The following is a 14,608-nucleotide window of genomic DNA, read 5'->3' as shown; positions in this document are numbered from 1 at the left end:
GCCTCTAGGCCCTCTCAGCTGACCAAGCTTGGAAACATATATGTACACCAACCTACGCATACACACATACATGTTTCTGTGTATAGCTATCTGTATTGGTATTTTAAAACCATGAATATGAACTGATGCCTCTGATTTCAATTCCATATCCCAGGGTTCATTTAACCTTCCCCCTTTCCGTATTTGTAACTTCTTCCTCCAGTAGCGAGAAACCCAGCCTCGTTACCTGCAAGGTATTCATTCATTCATGTGTTCATGCCTTGTGTGCACATAAAGCAGCTCCTGAGGTGCTAGCCCCTGTGAGAAGCAGCTTCCCTAACTAGCCTGCAGCGTTTGTGTCCAGTTCTTTCTGTTTCAGCCTTGCAGTCTCCAGTCAAGATACTGTTTCCAGTTACTTAGCTTAGATCTTTTCTTCTCCCTTCCTGTCTGTGTCATTATGTTATTCATTTGGGAAATAGTTAATCTCATTAGTTAGTGTTTTTATTCCTTTTTGGGATTTCCCGCACATTCTGTTATTTTTTAGCGTGTGTACCTAGGGTATGCAAAATATTACTGTGATGCTAGGAGTCAGAACTTTTTCCACATGAACAACTGTAAACCTACTTTTGACCCACCGTGTACAAAAACGAGAAATTTATGTCCTCCTTTCCAATTTTATACCTATTTCTTTTTCTTCTCTAACTGCATTGACCAGAGCTGCCAAAACAATATTAAATAAGATCAGTGGTAGCACACATCCTTTTCTCACTTTGAACTTTAACAAGAGTGACTGTTAGGTTAAAACATGTGATAGCCCTTTTTTTATGTGGGGGAAAAAATAACTAGCAGCAAGTTCATATTATTCAATTTAATGGTATTTCCCCATAAAGCATGATATCTTCTGAAAACACACACATACAAGATGTTAAGGAAAAATCCATCTTTTTGTTTACTTATTCCATAAAGATTTAGTGAACAGCTACAATGTATAAGGTACTGTTCTGGGTTGTAGGGTAACAGCAGTGTTTATGGAGCTTATATTCCAGTAGAGAGAGAGAGAGACAATAAATAGATCCGTAAGTGTTAGATGGTGGCAAATATGAAGAAGAAAACCACATTAGTGCCGGGGGCATGGAGCACCAGGGAGAGGGAAGGAGTAGGTAGGGCCATCCGGTGGAACCTCGGCTGAAGTTCTGACCTGAGCGAAATGAGGGGGTGAGCCCGCAGGCCGCCAGGGGAAGGACATCCATGCAGAGGAGACCCCGCACAGAGGCCCGGCAGTTCATCTGCAGTGGAGGCTGAATTTCATTGCGTTCCTTTATTTATCTCTTTGGAAGTGATCATCGGGTGTTTCAGTGAATATGATGAATTATAGTACTGAGTTTCCTCCCATTGCACCATCCTTGCACCTTTGTAGGATCCTCACAAGGTTACGGCTTGTTCTTTGCCAGGTGTTGGGCTGGCTGCGTAAGCTTTGTGCCCACTCCTTTCCCGTGTGTACTCTCAAGCTGTTTTGCATACCATTAGGTCTACTGGGTAAGGATTGGATAGACTCCACCTGCGAAAGTGTCCAGGCCTGGTGCTTGTGGAGGCGAGGGCGAGTAGTAATTCCTTAATGTCTCTCTTCCGTCCCCTCAGGGTAAGGATTCCATTTGGATTTCTCTCTTCTGAATCTGCTTGTCATGAACATTTTCTTAGAAAATCATTCATCCATATTTTCAACTTACTTTTTTTTAAAATTTAATAAATCTTTATTGTTCAGATTATTACAATTGTTCCTCTTCTTTCCCCCAAACCTCCCCTCCACCCGGTTCCCACCCCACCCTCTGCCCTTACCTCCCCCCACTGTCCTCATCCATAGGTGTACGTTTTTTTTTGTTTGTTTGTTTTTTTAAATATATTTTATTGATTTTTTACAGAGAGGAAGGGAGAGGGATAGAGAGCTAGAAACATCGATGAGAGAGAAACATCGATCAGCTGCCTCCTGCACACCCCCCACTGGGGATGTGCCCGCAACCAAGGTACATGCCCTTGACCGGAATCGAACCCGGGACCCTTCAGTCCGCAGGCCGACGCTCTATCCACTGAGCCAAACCGGTTTCGGCCATAGGTGTACGTTTTTTGTACAGTCTCTTCCTGCACCCCCCACACCCCTTTCCCCCCGAGAATTGTCAGTCCACTCCCTTTTTATGCCCCTGATTCTGTTATATTCACCAGTTTATTCTGTTCATCAGATTTTTTATTCACTTGATTTTTAGATTCACTTGTTGATAGACATGTATTTGTTGTTCATAATTTTTATCTTTACCTTTTTCTTCTTCTTCCTCTTCTTAAAGAATACCTTTCAGCATTTCATATAATACTGGTTTGGTGGTGATAAACTCCTTTAGCTTTTTCTTATCTGTTAAGCTCTTTATCTGACCTTCAATTCTGAATAATAGCTTTGCTTGAGTAATCTTCGTTGTAGGTTCTTGCTATTCATCACTTTGAATATTTCTTACCACTTGCGTCTGGCCTGCATAGTTTCTGTTGAGAAATCAGCTGACAATCGTATGGGTGCTCCCTTGTAAGGTAATTAACAGTTTTTCTCTTGCTGCTTTTAAGATTATCTCTTTGTCTTTTGCTCTTGGCATTTTAATTATGATGTGTCTTGGTGTGGTCCTCTTTGGATTCCTTTTGTTTGGGGTTCTGTGCGCTTCCTGGACTTGTAAGTCTATTTCTTTCACCAGGTGGGGGAAGTTTTCAGTCATTATTTCTTCAAATAGATTTTCAGTATCTTGCTCTCTCTCTTCTTCTAGTACCCCCATAATTCTGATGTTGGTACGCTTGAAGTTGTCCCAGAGGCTCCTTACACTATCTTCAAATTTTTGGATTCTTTTTTCTTTTTGCTTTTCCGGTTGAGTGTTTTTTGCTTCTTTGTATTTCAAATCTTTGACTTGATTCTTGCGTTTCTCTAGTCTGCTGTTAGGTCTCTGTATAATATTTTTTATTTCAGTCAGTGTATGCTTAATTTCTAGTTGGTCCTTTTTCATATCCTCGAGGGTCTCGCTAAATTTATCGGCCTTTTCTAGGAAATTCTTGAAAAACCTTATAACCGTGGTTTTGAACTCTATATCCAGTCATTTGCTTTCCTCCATTTCTTTCATTTGTGATCTGTTTCTTTATCTCTGCATTTTCGTTGATTCCCTGAGTTGGTAGAGTAGCTTTGTGTGCTAGGTGTCCTATATGGCCCAGTGGCTCAGCCTCCCCAGTTACCTGAGGTGGACACTCTTGGTGCAACCCTTTGTGGACTGTGTGCTCAGCCTTGTTGTAGTTAAGTCTTGATTGTTGTTGGTATCACTGGGAGGAATTGACCTCCAGGCCAATTGGCTGTGAGGATCAGCTGTGTCTACGCTGGGAGAACTTATGTGCTGGAGACAGCCTTATGAGACAAGACTTGCAAAATTACAAAAGCCTCTGTGCTCAGCTTGGATGGGGCGGAGTCTCAGGGCTGAGCAGACAGCCTTGGCTTCCCATCAGCCCTGCCCTATGAGGCCCCTGGGTCTCAGTGTCCCTCGATAATCGCTGCAAGCACCTCTGCGAGAAAGCCGCCCTCGAGTTTCGCCCACTGCCAGATAGTCCAGTTTCTCCTCGAATGAGTCTGGATTCCCAGAAACTCGCCTGGAACTGGAGTTCAGCGCTGTCAGGAGCTTCCTTCTTCCTCCCGCTAGAGAAAGCCAGCAGCACACTCAGCAGTCAGTCCTCTCTGCGCGCACTCTGCCTTTCGCGGCTCCCCTGAGTTTCCGTGCACTCCTCTCTTTTCCCGACAGTCCAGACTCCCCCCGTATGAGTCTGGGCCCCCAGGGTCTCACCTGAAACTGGGGTTCAGTGCAGTCGGAACTGGAGTTCAGCGCAGTAGGGAGCTTTCGCCTTCCTCCCGCTAGAGAAAGTCAGCGGTACACTCAGCAGTCAGTCCTCTCTGTGCGTACTTGTGCGCGCGCCTCCAGACCTCTGCCTTTCGCGGCTCCCCTGAGTTTCCATGTGCTCCTCTCTTTTCCTGACAGTCCAGACATCCCCCTGTATGAGTCTGGGACCCCAAGGTCTCGCCCGGAACTGGAGTTCAGTGCATTCGGAACTGGGGTTCAGTGCAGTCGGGAGCTTCTGTCTTTCTCCCGCTAGAGAAAGCTAGCCAGGCACTCAGCCGCCCGTCCTCTCCGTGTGCGTGTCTCTGTACCTCAACCTTTTGCAGCTCCTCTGAGTCTCCGTGTGCCCCTCTCTTTCCTTCTAGTTGTAGAATTTCTACTCAGCCGGCTTTCCTGTGGTTCTGGATGGTGTCCCTTTTGTCTTTTAACTGTAGTTTTGAAATTGTTGTGCGAGGCAACAATTTAGGTGTTCACCTATGCCGCCATCTTGGTTTCTCCATATTTTCAACTTTCTTTATATAGAATTAGTTGAAGTGGAAATTGTCCTTGTTCGTTGTTGACCATTACCTAATGGCATTTTCCTGCATGGCAGGTGAGTTAGTTATGTTCACAACTGGATGATATGCTAGTTTAGTAGTTGCTCTGGGCAGCAGGTTGAGCAGGTATTGTCATATCCTCACCTTCCAAGTGAGGAGACCAAAGCTCCGAGATTGCAATTAACAGTGAATCACAACCAGAAATGGACTGTGATCTCTGCTCAGACACACTTTGCTGCTGCTGCATGTTGCTCCCCTCTCTTTCCTTCACCCAATCTTGTCACCTGTGGTTTATTGCGTGCTAGCTGGGTTCATGGCACCGTGTGCGTGGCATGCCATGTGTTAGCCAGGACTGCAGTGGTTTTTCTCCTGCTCACCTGCTCGAGTGTACGGTTTACTGCCAAGTGGCAGAGTGCTTGAAGGGAAGCGAATATTTAAAAGGATCCTCTCATAAAGGTCAGTGTAATTGAGAATGTGTGTCTGGTTGTTTTTCTTCCCTGAAATTGACTTCTGTCAGCGATGAAATGAAGATTTACTGCATCTCACTTTTTCACAGAAAAGCCCAACTAGCCCCTGCACAGTCTGCCTGCTTGTGCCTGCCATACACTCACCTTCATTCTGCAGGGATGCTCGCACAGTTTTTGCACACTTGACATTTGTCGACGGAGTATTTGAGCCTCCTTTCTGGCCCTGGCAGGGTGACAGCGTGGGAGTTTAGAGACACAGCAGGTCACAGAGGACTCTTGGTCAGTCACACACGGCAGATTCGATTACGGTTTCTTGTTGAAAGCTGCTGCTGGAGGGAGGGGGAAGGAGCTGGCTGAGGAGTGGGCAGGTATAGACCAGGCCTGCGATTCACTTACCTCACCGAGGGCTGTGTGCGGGAGCCTGGCCCCGCCAGCCTGACAGCCTGACAGCTCTGTCAGCGTGGCCTCTTCCTGCCAGAGGAGCCGCCTTCATAGCCGGTTCAGTCCCTTTCATGTTCACCGAGCGTGTTTGCTCTGACACAGGATCTGCGGATATGTGGATATCAAATACCATTCCCCCCACAAGGGGTGCGTTCGAAGTCAGTATTGAAAGAGGCCGCTCTCTGAGTGCGTGGAGCTTTATTTGTGTCAGCACGAGACATAACCTCATAGGGAAGCATAACTTTTTCCCGAGTTATACTTTAGTGACCCATCATCACGGACCACGTCCTGTGTGGAGCCAGCATTTCTCCAGGAGGATTTGTGGGCCATCTGTGTCGGAGTCGAGGGTGGGCATGGAGAGGTTGAAAACGCAGATTTTTAGATCCCGCCCCAACCAGCTCGGTCTGTGCCCTGGGGCTGGGGATTTGCATCCTACGAACTTCCCCAGGTGATTATTTTGCCACGAAAGTGTGGTAATAATACAAAAGTAATCCCTTAGAACAGACCGCATATGATTTGCCCTTAAGAAAATTCAAACGTCCATAATAGATTATTTTGGTTATAGAGATTCATACTGAAGACATATTGCATAACAAAAGTATTTCCCTCAGGGTTTAAAAAAATAGCAAGCGCCTATGTTATATTTAATATAGAAATTATTTTATTGAATATATTTTAAATATAACTTTTTAAAAATATACCTATTATATGGAGGAACACGTGATAACCAAAGCAAGGTAAATAATAATAATGACATTTTATATACTTCACCATATCAGGCTTGTTTAGAAAGGTTACAGATCATTCATTGAATCCTCACAGCAGTCCTATGAGGTAAGCGACATTATTGTCCCCCCACAGATGAGGACATTGAGGCTTACAACCTGATCAAAGCTAGATAGGTTGCAGGTGGCAGACCTGGAATTTGAACATAGTGGTCTGGCTTCTGAGTCAAACTTCTGCGTTTGACACTGCAGTGCACACAAAGCAACCGAGAATACTTATGGGAAAAGTGAGTAATAGTGAAGCTGAAAGGTTATTGTCAGCCATCGTGGTCTAAGAAGCAGAAGTGCTGGGCTGTTTCTGCTGAGAATTACTGACCTTCGCCAAGACCATTTCCCATCCCGAAGTGAGAGCGTGGGGCTGCAGTACTGCCAGCTTTCAAACGTGTTTCTGAATGGAAATCGTGGCGCACACAGTTATATGCTTTATAAATGTGAGCTTACAGAGGGCACTGAGATACGCGGGTGGTCTCAGTGTGCTCTTCAAGGATTTAATCATTCTAATTTTTTTATCCACTTTGTGGTAAGGTGGCTAACAGTGATTTTAGAAGGTTCTTTTGTTTTCCTTTCTCTCTCTTCCCCCCCCCACGCCCACCCCTTTTTGTTTCTAGTTTCCACGGGTTTCATGTAAGTCCCTTTCTCCATCCTCATCCAGTCTTTGACTCTCATACAGATCGTTGTGAGCTAGTATGTCCTATTTAATGAGTCTGAGATATGTTTATCTATTTTCCAAAATGTTATTGTCCATTTCCTGAAGAAAATAGGACTTTTTTTTTTTAACCTAGAAACATCTTGTTACTTCTCATGTGTCCCTCATATGTTTTTTGAAGAACTGTCTTTGATTAACTCTTCACCAGAAAGAAGGGACCATTTCAAGTGGAATCTTTTGGTCAAAGTCTTATTGAGTCTTAATAATTCTGCAGTTGTGAGGATCGGGTCAGAGTGCATCTGGACTGTGTTCATTCTAACGGGGTTAACAAGTGTGTCCGATTGTCAAGTCATGGCTGTAATTGGCTTTGGCTTTGAGGTTTTCCTTTATAATAAACAGTGGGCCCTGAGCCAGAAAAGCTGTGGTTTGTGCTCCCATACTGGTGACTAGATATTACAAGGGATTTCCCCTCATACCCATTTTATTGCCCTGGAGCTCAGGTTAGCTTTTTGGATGAATCATAGCAGAAGAAAGTCCCTGATTAAAAAGAGCCTGACCCGGGGACCTTTCACTGCAGCTGAAAACACTTGCGGCTTCCCTGTGGCCTGAGCGCTGGAGGAGGCATGACAAGGCCAGTCAGAGCTCAGCCCGAGAGAAGGGCCGCCCTGCGCGCACTGTGGGTCCCTCGCACACACAGGCACCCCACGCGCCCTCCTGGCAGGTTGCTGGGAAATCTTACTCATTCCCCACTGTTCTACACGAGACTCCTTTGGGGGTGGCCCTGCAGGTGGGTCGGGGTCTCCCCGCTTTGGTCCCTTTTCTGTAGCACACAGTGCCGCAGAGCCTCGCTTCCTACAGACCGCGTTGAGAATTCAGTTTTTTCTTAAATTTCTTTATTGATTAAGGTATTACATATGTGTCCTTCTTCCCCCATTACCTCCCATCCCCCCCACTCATGCCCTTACCCCCCTGTTGTCCGTGTCCATTGGTTAGGCCCATATGCATGCATACAAGTCCTTTGGTTGAGAGAATTCAGTTTTTAAGGCGTTCCAAGGGGAAGTTAATTAGCACAAAGTATCTGATAATTTATAAAGTTGAGAGAGGCATTTGCTTAAGCTTTTATATTTGCACTAGTAGCCCATCGTGTGATGTCACGTGCAGTAGGCCGCCTGCCACTTCTGTGGGAGCCGTGGGAGGCGGAAGTGAGCCACCGCGCCCATGGGAGCCGGGAGGGAGCTGCGCCGCTTCTGTGGGAGCAGGGAGGGAGCCGCACCGATTCCGCAGGAGGCAGGAGGGAGCTGCGCTGCTTCCGCTGGAGGTGGGCCCGCCGTCTCCTCTCTGGGCCTGCGCTCGGCCACAGAAGCTGCGGGCTGGCCCCTCTGTCCCTGTCTCTGCTCCAGCTCCGGGGGGCCGGCCTGAGCTGGGGTGCGGCGGCTTGCTGGCCCCCCCCCCCCCCGTCTCTGTCTCTGCACCGGGCCTCACCTGCGCGCGCAACCTTCTCCTGTCCAGTCGTGACCCGTTACAGAGTCCCAGCCTAATTTGCATATTTCCTCTTTATATAGAGACTAGAGGCCTGTTGCACGAAGAGATTCGTGCAATAGGCCTTCCTTCCCTTGGCTTCCAGCATCGGTTTTCCTCCGGCACCCGGGACCCAGGCCTTTGCTCTGGACAGAGTCTGCCTTCTTTGTCTTCGCTGCAGACTCCAGCCAGAGTCTGCCTTCTTCATCTTCGCTGCAGACTCCGGCTAGAGTCTGCCATCTTCGTCTTCACTGCAGACTCCGGCCAGAGTCTGCCTTCTTCGTCTTCGCTGCAGACTCCGGCCAGAGTCTGCCTTCTTCATCTTTGCTGCAGACTCCGGCCAGAGTCTGCCATCTTCGTCTTCACTGCAGACTCCGGCCAGAGTCTGCCATCTTCGTCTTCGCTGCAAACTCTGGCTGGAGTCTGCCATCTTCATTTTCACTGCAGACTCCGGAATCTGCAGTCTTGTCTTTGCTGCGGCACTCTGCTCCTGTAGATCCCTTCGTGCCACCCCCCCCCCCACCCCACCACCACCCCCGCCCTCCCTCTCATAGCAGGCGTCCTGCCCCGCCTGGCCACTCTGCGCCTGGAGCAGCTGGGCAGCCGCCATCTTTAGCCTTCTAATTTGCATACTCACTCTGATTGGCTGTGGGCGTAGCGGAGGTATGGTCATTTTACATGTTTGTCTATTATTAGGTAAGATAGATATGAAATAATAACTGAGCAAATGCAGAGTTTACCGAAGCTAAAACAAAACAAAAACCCTCCAGCCCTCCTCTGGTTAGTTTATTTAATGGTTAGTGTCTATAACCATGCTGATATCTAATCTGCTCTTCTTTTCTTGGTAACCCTAGTAAACAAGTTGACATGTATAGTCAAGTGAAAAAAGTTTACTGTCAAAGTGAGTCAAACTGGAAAACAAGTTTCTCATCAGCCTTCTGTATGTTTAAGTTTCCGATGAACACTTCCTGCGGGTTTTATTACATGAGCCAGTAATACAATAGTCTGGATGAAGCTGATTTCAATAAAGTGGGTACGCAACTGGCTGTCAGGAACCCGGTGAGCACCCACAGTGATTACACCGTTGCCGTTGCCTAATGAAATGTCCCTCCTCTTTTCTTTTTCTTCACTTTGATCCCTCTCTATAGGCTTTTGTTTGGGAGCTGAGATAAACCTGCCATGAGGCTGTAAGTTTGAGTTGATGATTTCCTGTCTCTTGAGAAAGGAAGCGTAGAATTCTGGCGTAACGGATTAAATGGAAGGCAGGGAATGGGCAGGGAATGGAAATGCTGTCTTGCAGTAGTGGGACACATTTCCCGTACATTTTCTTTTAGCAGTTTTACAGTTTTTGCTCTGAGGTTCAGCTCTTTGATCCATTCTGAGTAAGTTTTTGTATCTGGTGTAAGGTAAGGGCCCAGTTTCTTCCTTCATTGTATAAGGATATGCAGTTTTCCAAGCACCATGTATTGAAAGCAGCCTAGTTCTCACACTCAATTTTCCCTACTTGCCCAACAAAACGAGAGCATAGGTGGTAAACCGCATTGCTGGGAAATTTGGACACTGGTTTATGCCTTGATTTTGGCAATTTGGGGAAGGGGAGCACGGGTATCTGAAAGTTAAGTGTCATGATTTGATATCACACACACATAATATGGCCATTTTTCTGACGGTATTGTTATTAGTTCAAAAGTGGAATTTAAAATAAATTTTGTGGAGTTTCACAAAGAGGACCATCCCACCTTCCAAACAGGTTGATACCCCTAAGATAAAGTACCCACAGAGGAAAAGGGAGTGGGAAGTGTGTGGTTGGAAGTGTCGGTGACCATGAGGTAAAAATTTACTCGTGAATTCTGCCGAGTTCGGTGCTGGAGGGAAAGGTATCTCCTCTGAAAAACAAATCTAGGCCTTGTGTCCCGGCTGCCAGGCAGTTCAGTGCCAAGTTTTGTGCTCAGTTCCATGCCCTTTCATTCCTTGATTCTTCCTTCGCCTCACTGGTTTGTCTTGATTTTCCTTTTCCTAGTAAGTCAGCTTCATTGAGGTATAACTTACATACAGCAAAACCCAAAAAGCACTCATTTCCTGTCCTGACGAATGTATACGTCTGCGTAATCACCACTTCAGTGAGGAGGATAGCCTGTTTCCATCCCCCAGAATGTTCCGTGAGCCTCTTCGTGGTCATTCCTCCACCTCTGCCCCTGCTTCAAGCTGTGCCCTTCTGTGTTCGCCCCGGTCTGCTAGCCGTACTTTCAGAAGTAGGTGGACTGGAAAAGAAGAACTACTACGTTAGTTAAAGGAAATAACCTTTTCAAGCTTTAGGTTTTCTTCCTGTGATCTTTTGTTCATTTTCTTTTTTTATATCCAAAAAAGTAGCATTACCACTTCTTGGTACTTAAGTCTCATTACAGCTAAAGTCGATGAGCATTGCCAGATATCTTTAGAAGGCCATCTTCTTTTTATTTCCTCTTAGATTAAATAGCGAATTCAAAGGATTTTTAAAACCAGACTAATTTATTCCTCTACGGGTTTGTTCATACCCGCGCAGTCACTGTCTTTGCCTGGAGACCGAGTATGTAACGAGCATGTTAGAAAGCCCGGGTCCTGCTTCCTAGTAATTTGGCATCTCCCGACCTATGAAAACCTGCGGCTGTGTTTGGAACGTTCAAGTATGGCTATTGTTGATGCTGTAACAGGGTCTGGGCGTGACAACACAAGTTTAACCAACTGGACTGTGTATGGGGACGGCTTGGGCTCTCTATGGACATGTGTGACGTAATTGGAGAGAGGATTGTGACCAATGTATGCATGCGGAAGTGTACATGGCTCGCATCAGAACAACACCAGCATGAACATGTATGCTGGGTACTTCTTCCCCAGGATAATAAACAGCTAGACATAATGTAAGGTCTTAACCCCGCTCCACTTGCCAAATAAAAGAAGTTATCGTTGTTGATATTACATTGACCGTTCTGCAATTACCTCATATAATGAATTGAAGTCTAAACACAGATTTAAGCTAAAATATATCCTCTTCGGATATAATGCTTTCATGTCTCCTTAAACTTCGATAGAGCTGTTTTTAAAAGTAAGTCAGCAGTAGCTAACCAAAGGGGCACAAATTGCAACGACTTGACTTTTTTTAAAAATTACTTTCGGTGTAAAAAGGAGTGTCATTGGACCAGGTACGGTTGCAAAGCACAGAAGGTCCTCATGTGAAGATTGCCAGGCCTACAGCAGCGGTTCTCTACGATGTTCCCCCAAATGCGTGACCTTTCCACGCGTTGAGCTGACTGCTGGAGGGAATGTCTTTTTGTTTGTTTTGCTTGTGCTGGCAGTGCTCAAATTACTCTATATGTTATCTACTATTTTAAACTCATTAGATAAAATAACTATTAACTCAAATTCTCTCATTCATGAGTACTATTATCAACATGTGTTTGGACTACTTGAGTCTAGGGACAGCCACAGAGCTATAAATAAAGAGCGTGTAGATTCTTGCTCGGTGACTGTACTAGTAATCTGTCCTCCCAAATGATTCCAATTAGCCTGAGTTTAAGTGGAGGGTGGTTATGGGTATGCGAGAATCCGCTGAACTTGACTCGTTTGTTTTATTCAAGGAAAGGGCAGCACCCACAGTTGACCACAGAGGAAACCCTCTAAAAGATTCTGGCTCTTTTCTTGAACATGATTAAGTTTTCATTATTCTTTTCTTTGCCAGAAGTGTAACGATTGATATTTAATAATTGAAGTGTAATTGATTTCCCAAATGTGCTTCCACTCGATGAAAAGTAGAGTCTAATCTAATAAGCACTTGCCAACTACCTTTTCCTCTTCTCTTTAACTTTCTTTTAGGACTCAGCCCAAAGCCATGTTTGCACAAGTTGAATCTGATGATGAGGAAGCAAAGAATGAGCCAGAATGGAAAAAACGTAAAATCTGAAGAATTGCATATGAGAGCTGTTTGTATGAGGGGGAGCGTATTGGACAAGTTTTTTGTTTTTGTTTTTTTTAAATGCAATGAAAAATACATTTTTTGAACAGATGTTGTTCTTTGCCTTATTGAACCATTTAAAAGATAGGTAGCTACCCTTCCCTAAAATTATGCTTATATTTTCTTATCTACAACTATTAAACTGTATTATAAGTAAATCAGAAACAGATTCTTAGCCTATTACCAAGTAGTTCAGGTATTTGGAAACTTGATTCAATAACCATTGGTCTTGTGCAGATTCTCATAACCTGGGGGAAGGGAATGTACATTGGGATGTACATCTTGAGCAATCCTAGCAGCGGAATATGGAAACAGACATCAAAAAGTTTGCTACTTCTGTGTAATATCACAACAGCTGTTTACATAACTGTAAATAATTAGGCTGCGTTCAGACTAAAGCACTGCCCCACAAGGAAAGAACGTGCATCTGATGACCCTTCTACAGCAGAGTCCAGTGGTTAGGTGTTAGGAAGCAGGCTTTGAAGTCAGACCCGTGTGAGTTCAAGTCCTGCCTCTGCCCCTGCTGTCTGGGTCACCACGGAAGAGCTGTTAGATTCCTCTCTGGCTTCTGATGATAATCGTACTGCCCTCATAGGTTTGTTAAAAGGATTCGATGAGACTCCTTGTAGAGTGTTTAGCATAGTACCTGGCACACAGTAAATCTACACTCAGTATTTGCTGTTTTAAAATAGAGTTAAGGATATCTACGTTGCCTGGTTTTGATCAGTATTAAATTGGGTGTAGAAATGCTTTGTAAATGTAAGAGCTATGTAAGGAGAAGACATTAAGAATCATTCTGAAAGATCCTTGTGCTATAGTGACTAGAAAACTAAAACAAAAGTTGGCAGTTTGTCCAAAGTAATAACGAGTCAATAGAATACAATCCTGTGGACCGCTTTCCCACAGACATGGGGTAGTTTTGCATGTCAGAGGGTTCCTGCTGGACAGTTCCGTGTTTCCGGTGTTTCAGGGCCCTTCCTTCCGCCTTCCTGCTCTCATTTGTCTAGTGAATTAAATGATTACAAAAGTGAGTGATGATCCAAAGCATATGTCAGCAAGCTCCTGGTTCTATAGGCTTCACATAACATCCCTTCCCCAAAATCTATTTTAATGCCCAGTCACACAGCTTTCTTACCTTGGCAGTTCTGGGTAGTATTGGCATCCTTCCATCGATCAAGTCCTAAAAACCATCATTCTCATCCACTATTCTGTCCTTTTCCCTTTGAGCTCCAGTTAACCCCTCCCTCATCCCTTGTCACTTAGCTTATAGGTTATAAGAGGAAGAATGAACATTTACTGAGTACCTACCTACTAGCTGATGACTGCTATTCTGAGGTTTTTACCTGTATTAGCTCACTTCATCCTTACAAAACCCCCCTGAGTGGGTACAATTGTTAAACCCACTTTACAGACGAGAATAAAGAGGCTCACGAAAGCAAATAATCTGTCCGAGATCACATTAGGGAGCGCTGTATGAAGACATCCAAGATCCCTAAACATCAGTAATTAACTGCCCCAAGTTTCCTATTTTTGTGTAAGTACCTTCATCCAAAATCAATTACAGACCAATATTTTATTCCAGCTGTTTAGGATTTGTAAATTTATTGCTCCTTGGATAAAATTTACTGAAAACATTTCATATTTCCCCCCGGCTCAACATCAACATTGCACCATATGGAAGTATTCGTCTTGTGCAGCCAGGAGTTGCAGAGGAGGGTTGGAGGGAGGAATAAAACTTGATCATAGTGGTCTTGGCGGGGTCTGCGATGACATAAGGGGAGAGAAAAGCAAATACTGCACGAAGATGATTTTCTCATCATTACCCACAACACAAGTGGCCCTTTTCATGCTTGACATGATCTATCTCACTTGAGAGAGATTTAGAAAAAATTATTTTTTTCCACACAAGATTGGCAAAATACCCGTAAGTATTTCAGTCTCGATTTTGGTGAGCAAGGACCTTAGAACCAGGGCTGGGCAAGTAGTGGTGCTCATTTGACCCGTAGTTGCATCACCAAGACGGACGTCTCTCGAGGCCCTCACACGCCTCGCACTCCTCAGGCCTCATTACCTTCCCTCACACAGCCTCTTAGTTCCCGTCTTGGTCAACTGCATTTCTCTTGGCTCAAATAAGGAACCTGGAAGTCATAATAATGACCCCTCCCTTCCCCACACCCCCTCATTTAATCATTTGCCAGTTTCTATTCATGCTGTCTTCTAATTTCTTATATTTGACCTTCATTTCTTTCCCTGCTGCCCTGCTAGAATTTGGACCCCTTTCATCCCTCCCCAGGAGCCGCCCTCCAACTGATCTTCCTGTTTCTCATTTGGTCCTCACCTAATGCA

General features: G+C 45.0%; 1 protein-coding gene across 1 annotated transcript in view; it reads left to right on the top strand.

The window, feature by feature from the left end:
• The window catches only part of WDR70 (WD repeat domain 70), a 187,298-nt gene extending 174,985 nt beyond the window's left edge, over window positions 1-12,313 (top strand). Inside the window, exon 18 of the mRNA XM_080679033.1 lies at window positions 12,124-12,313. Coding sequence (XP_080535159.1) covers window positions 12,124-12,211 — 88 coding nt within the window. The 3' untranslated portion in view covers window positions 12,212-12,313. The remainder of the gene's footprint in view (window positions 1-12,123) is intronic.
• Window positions 12,314-14,608: the final 2,295 nt, after the last annotated feature.

This window comes from Plecotus auritus, assembly GCF_963455305.1.
Source record: "Plecotus auritus genome assembly, chromosome: 7".
Lineage (NCBI taxonomy): Eukaryota > Metazoa > Chordata > Mammalia > Chiroptera > Vespertilionidae > Plecotus > Plecotus auritus.
Note: the sequence above shows the minus strand (reverse complement) of the source record. Positions and strands in the feature narration are given on the sequence as shown.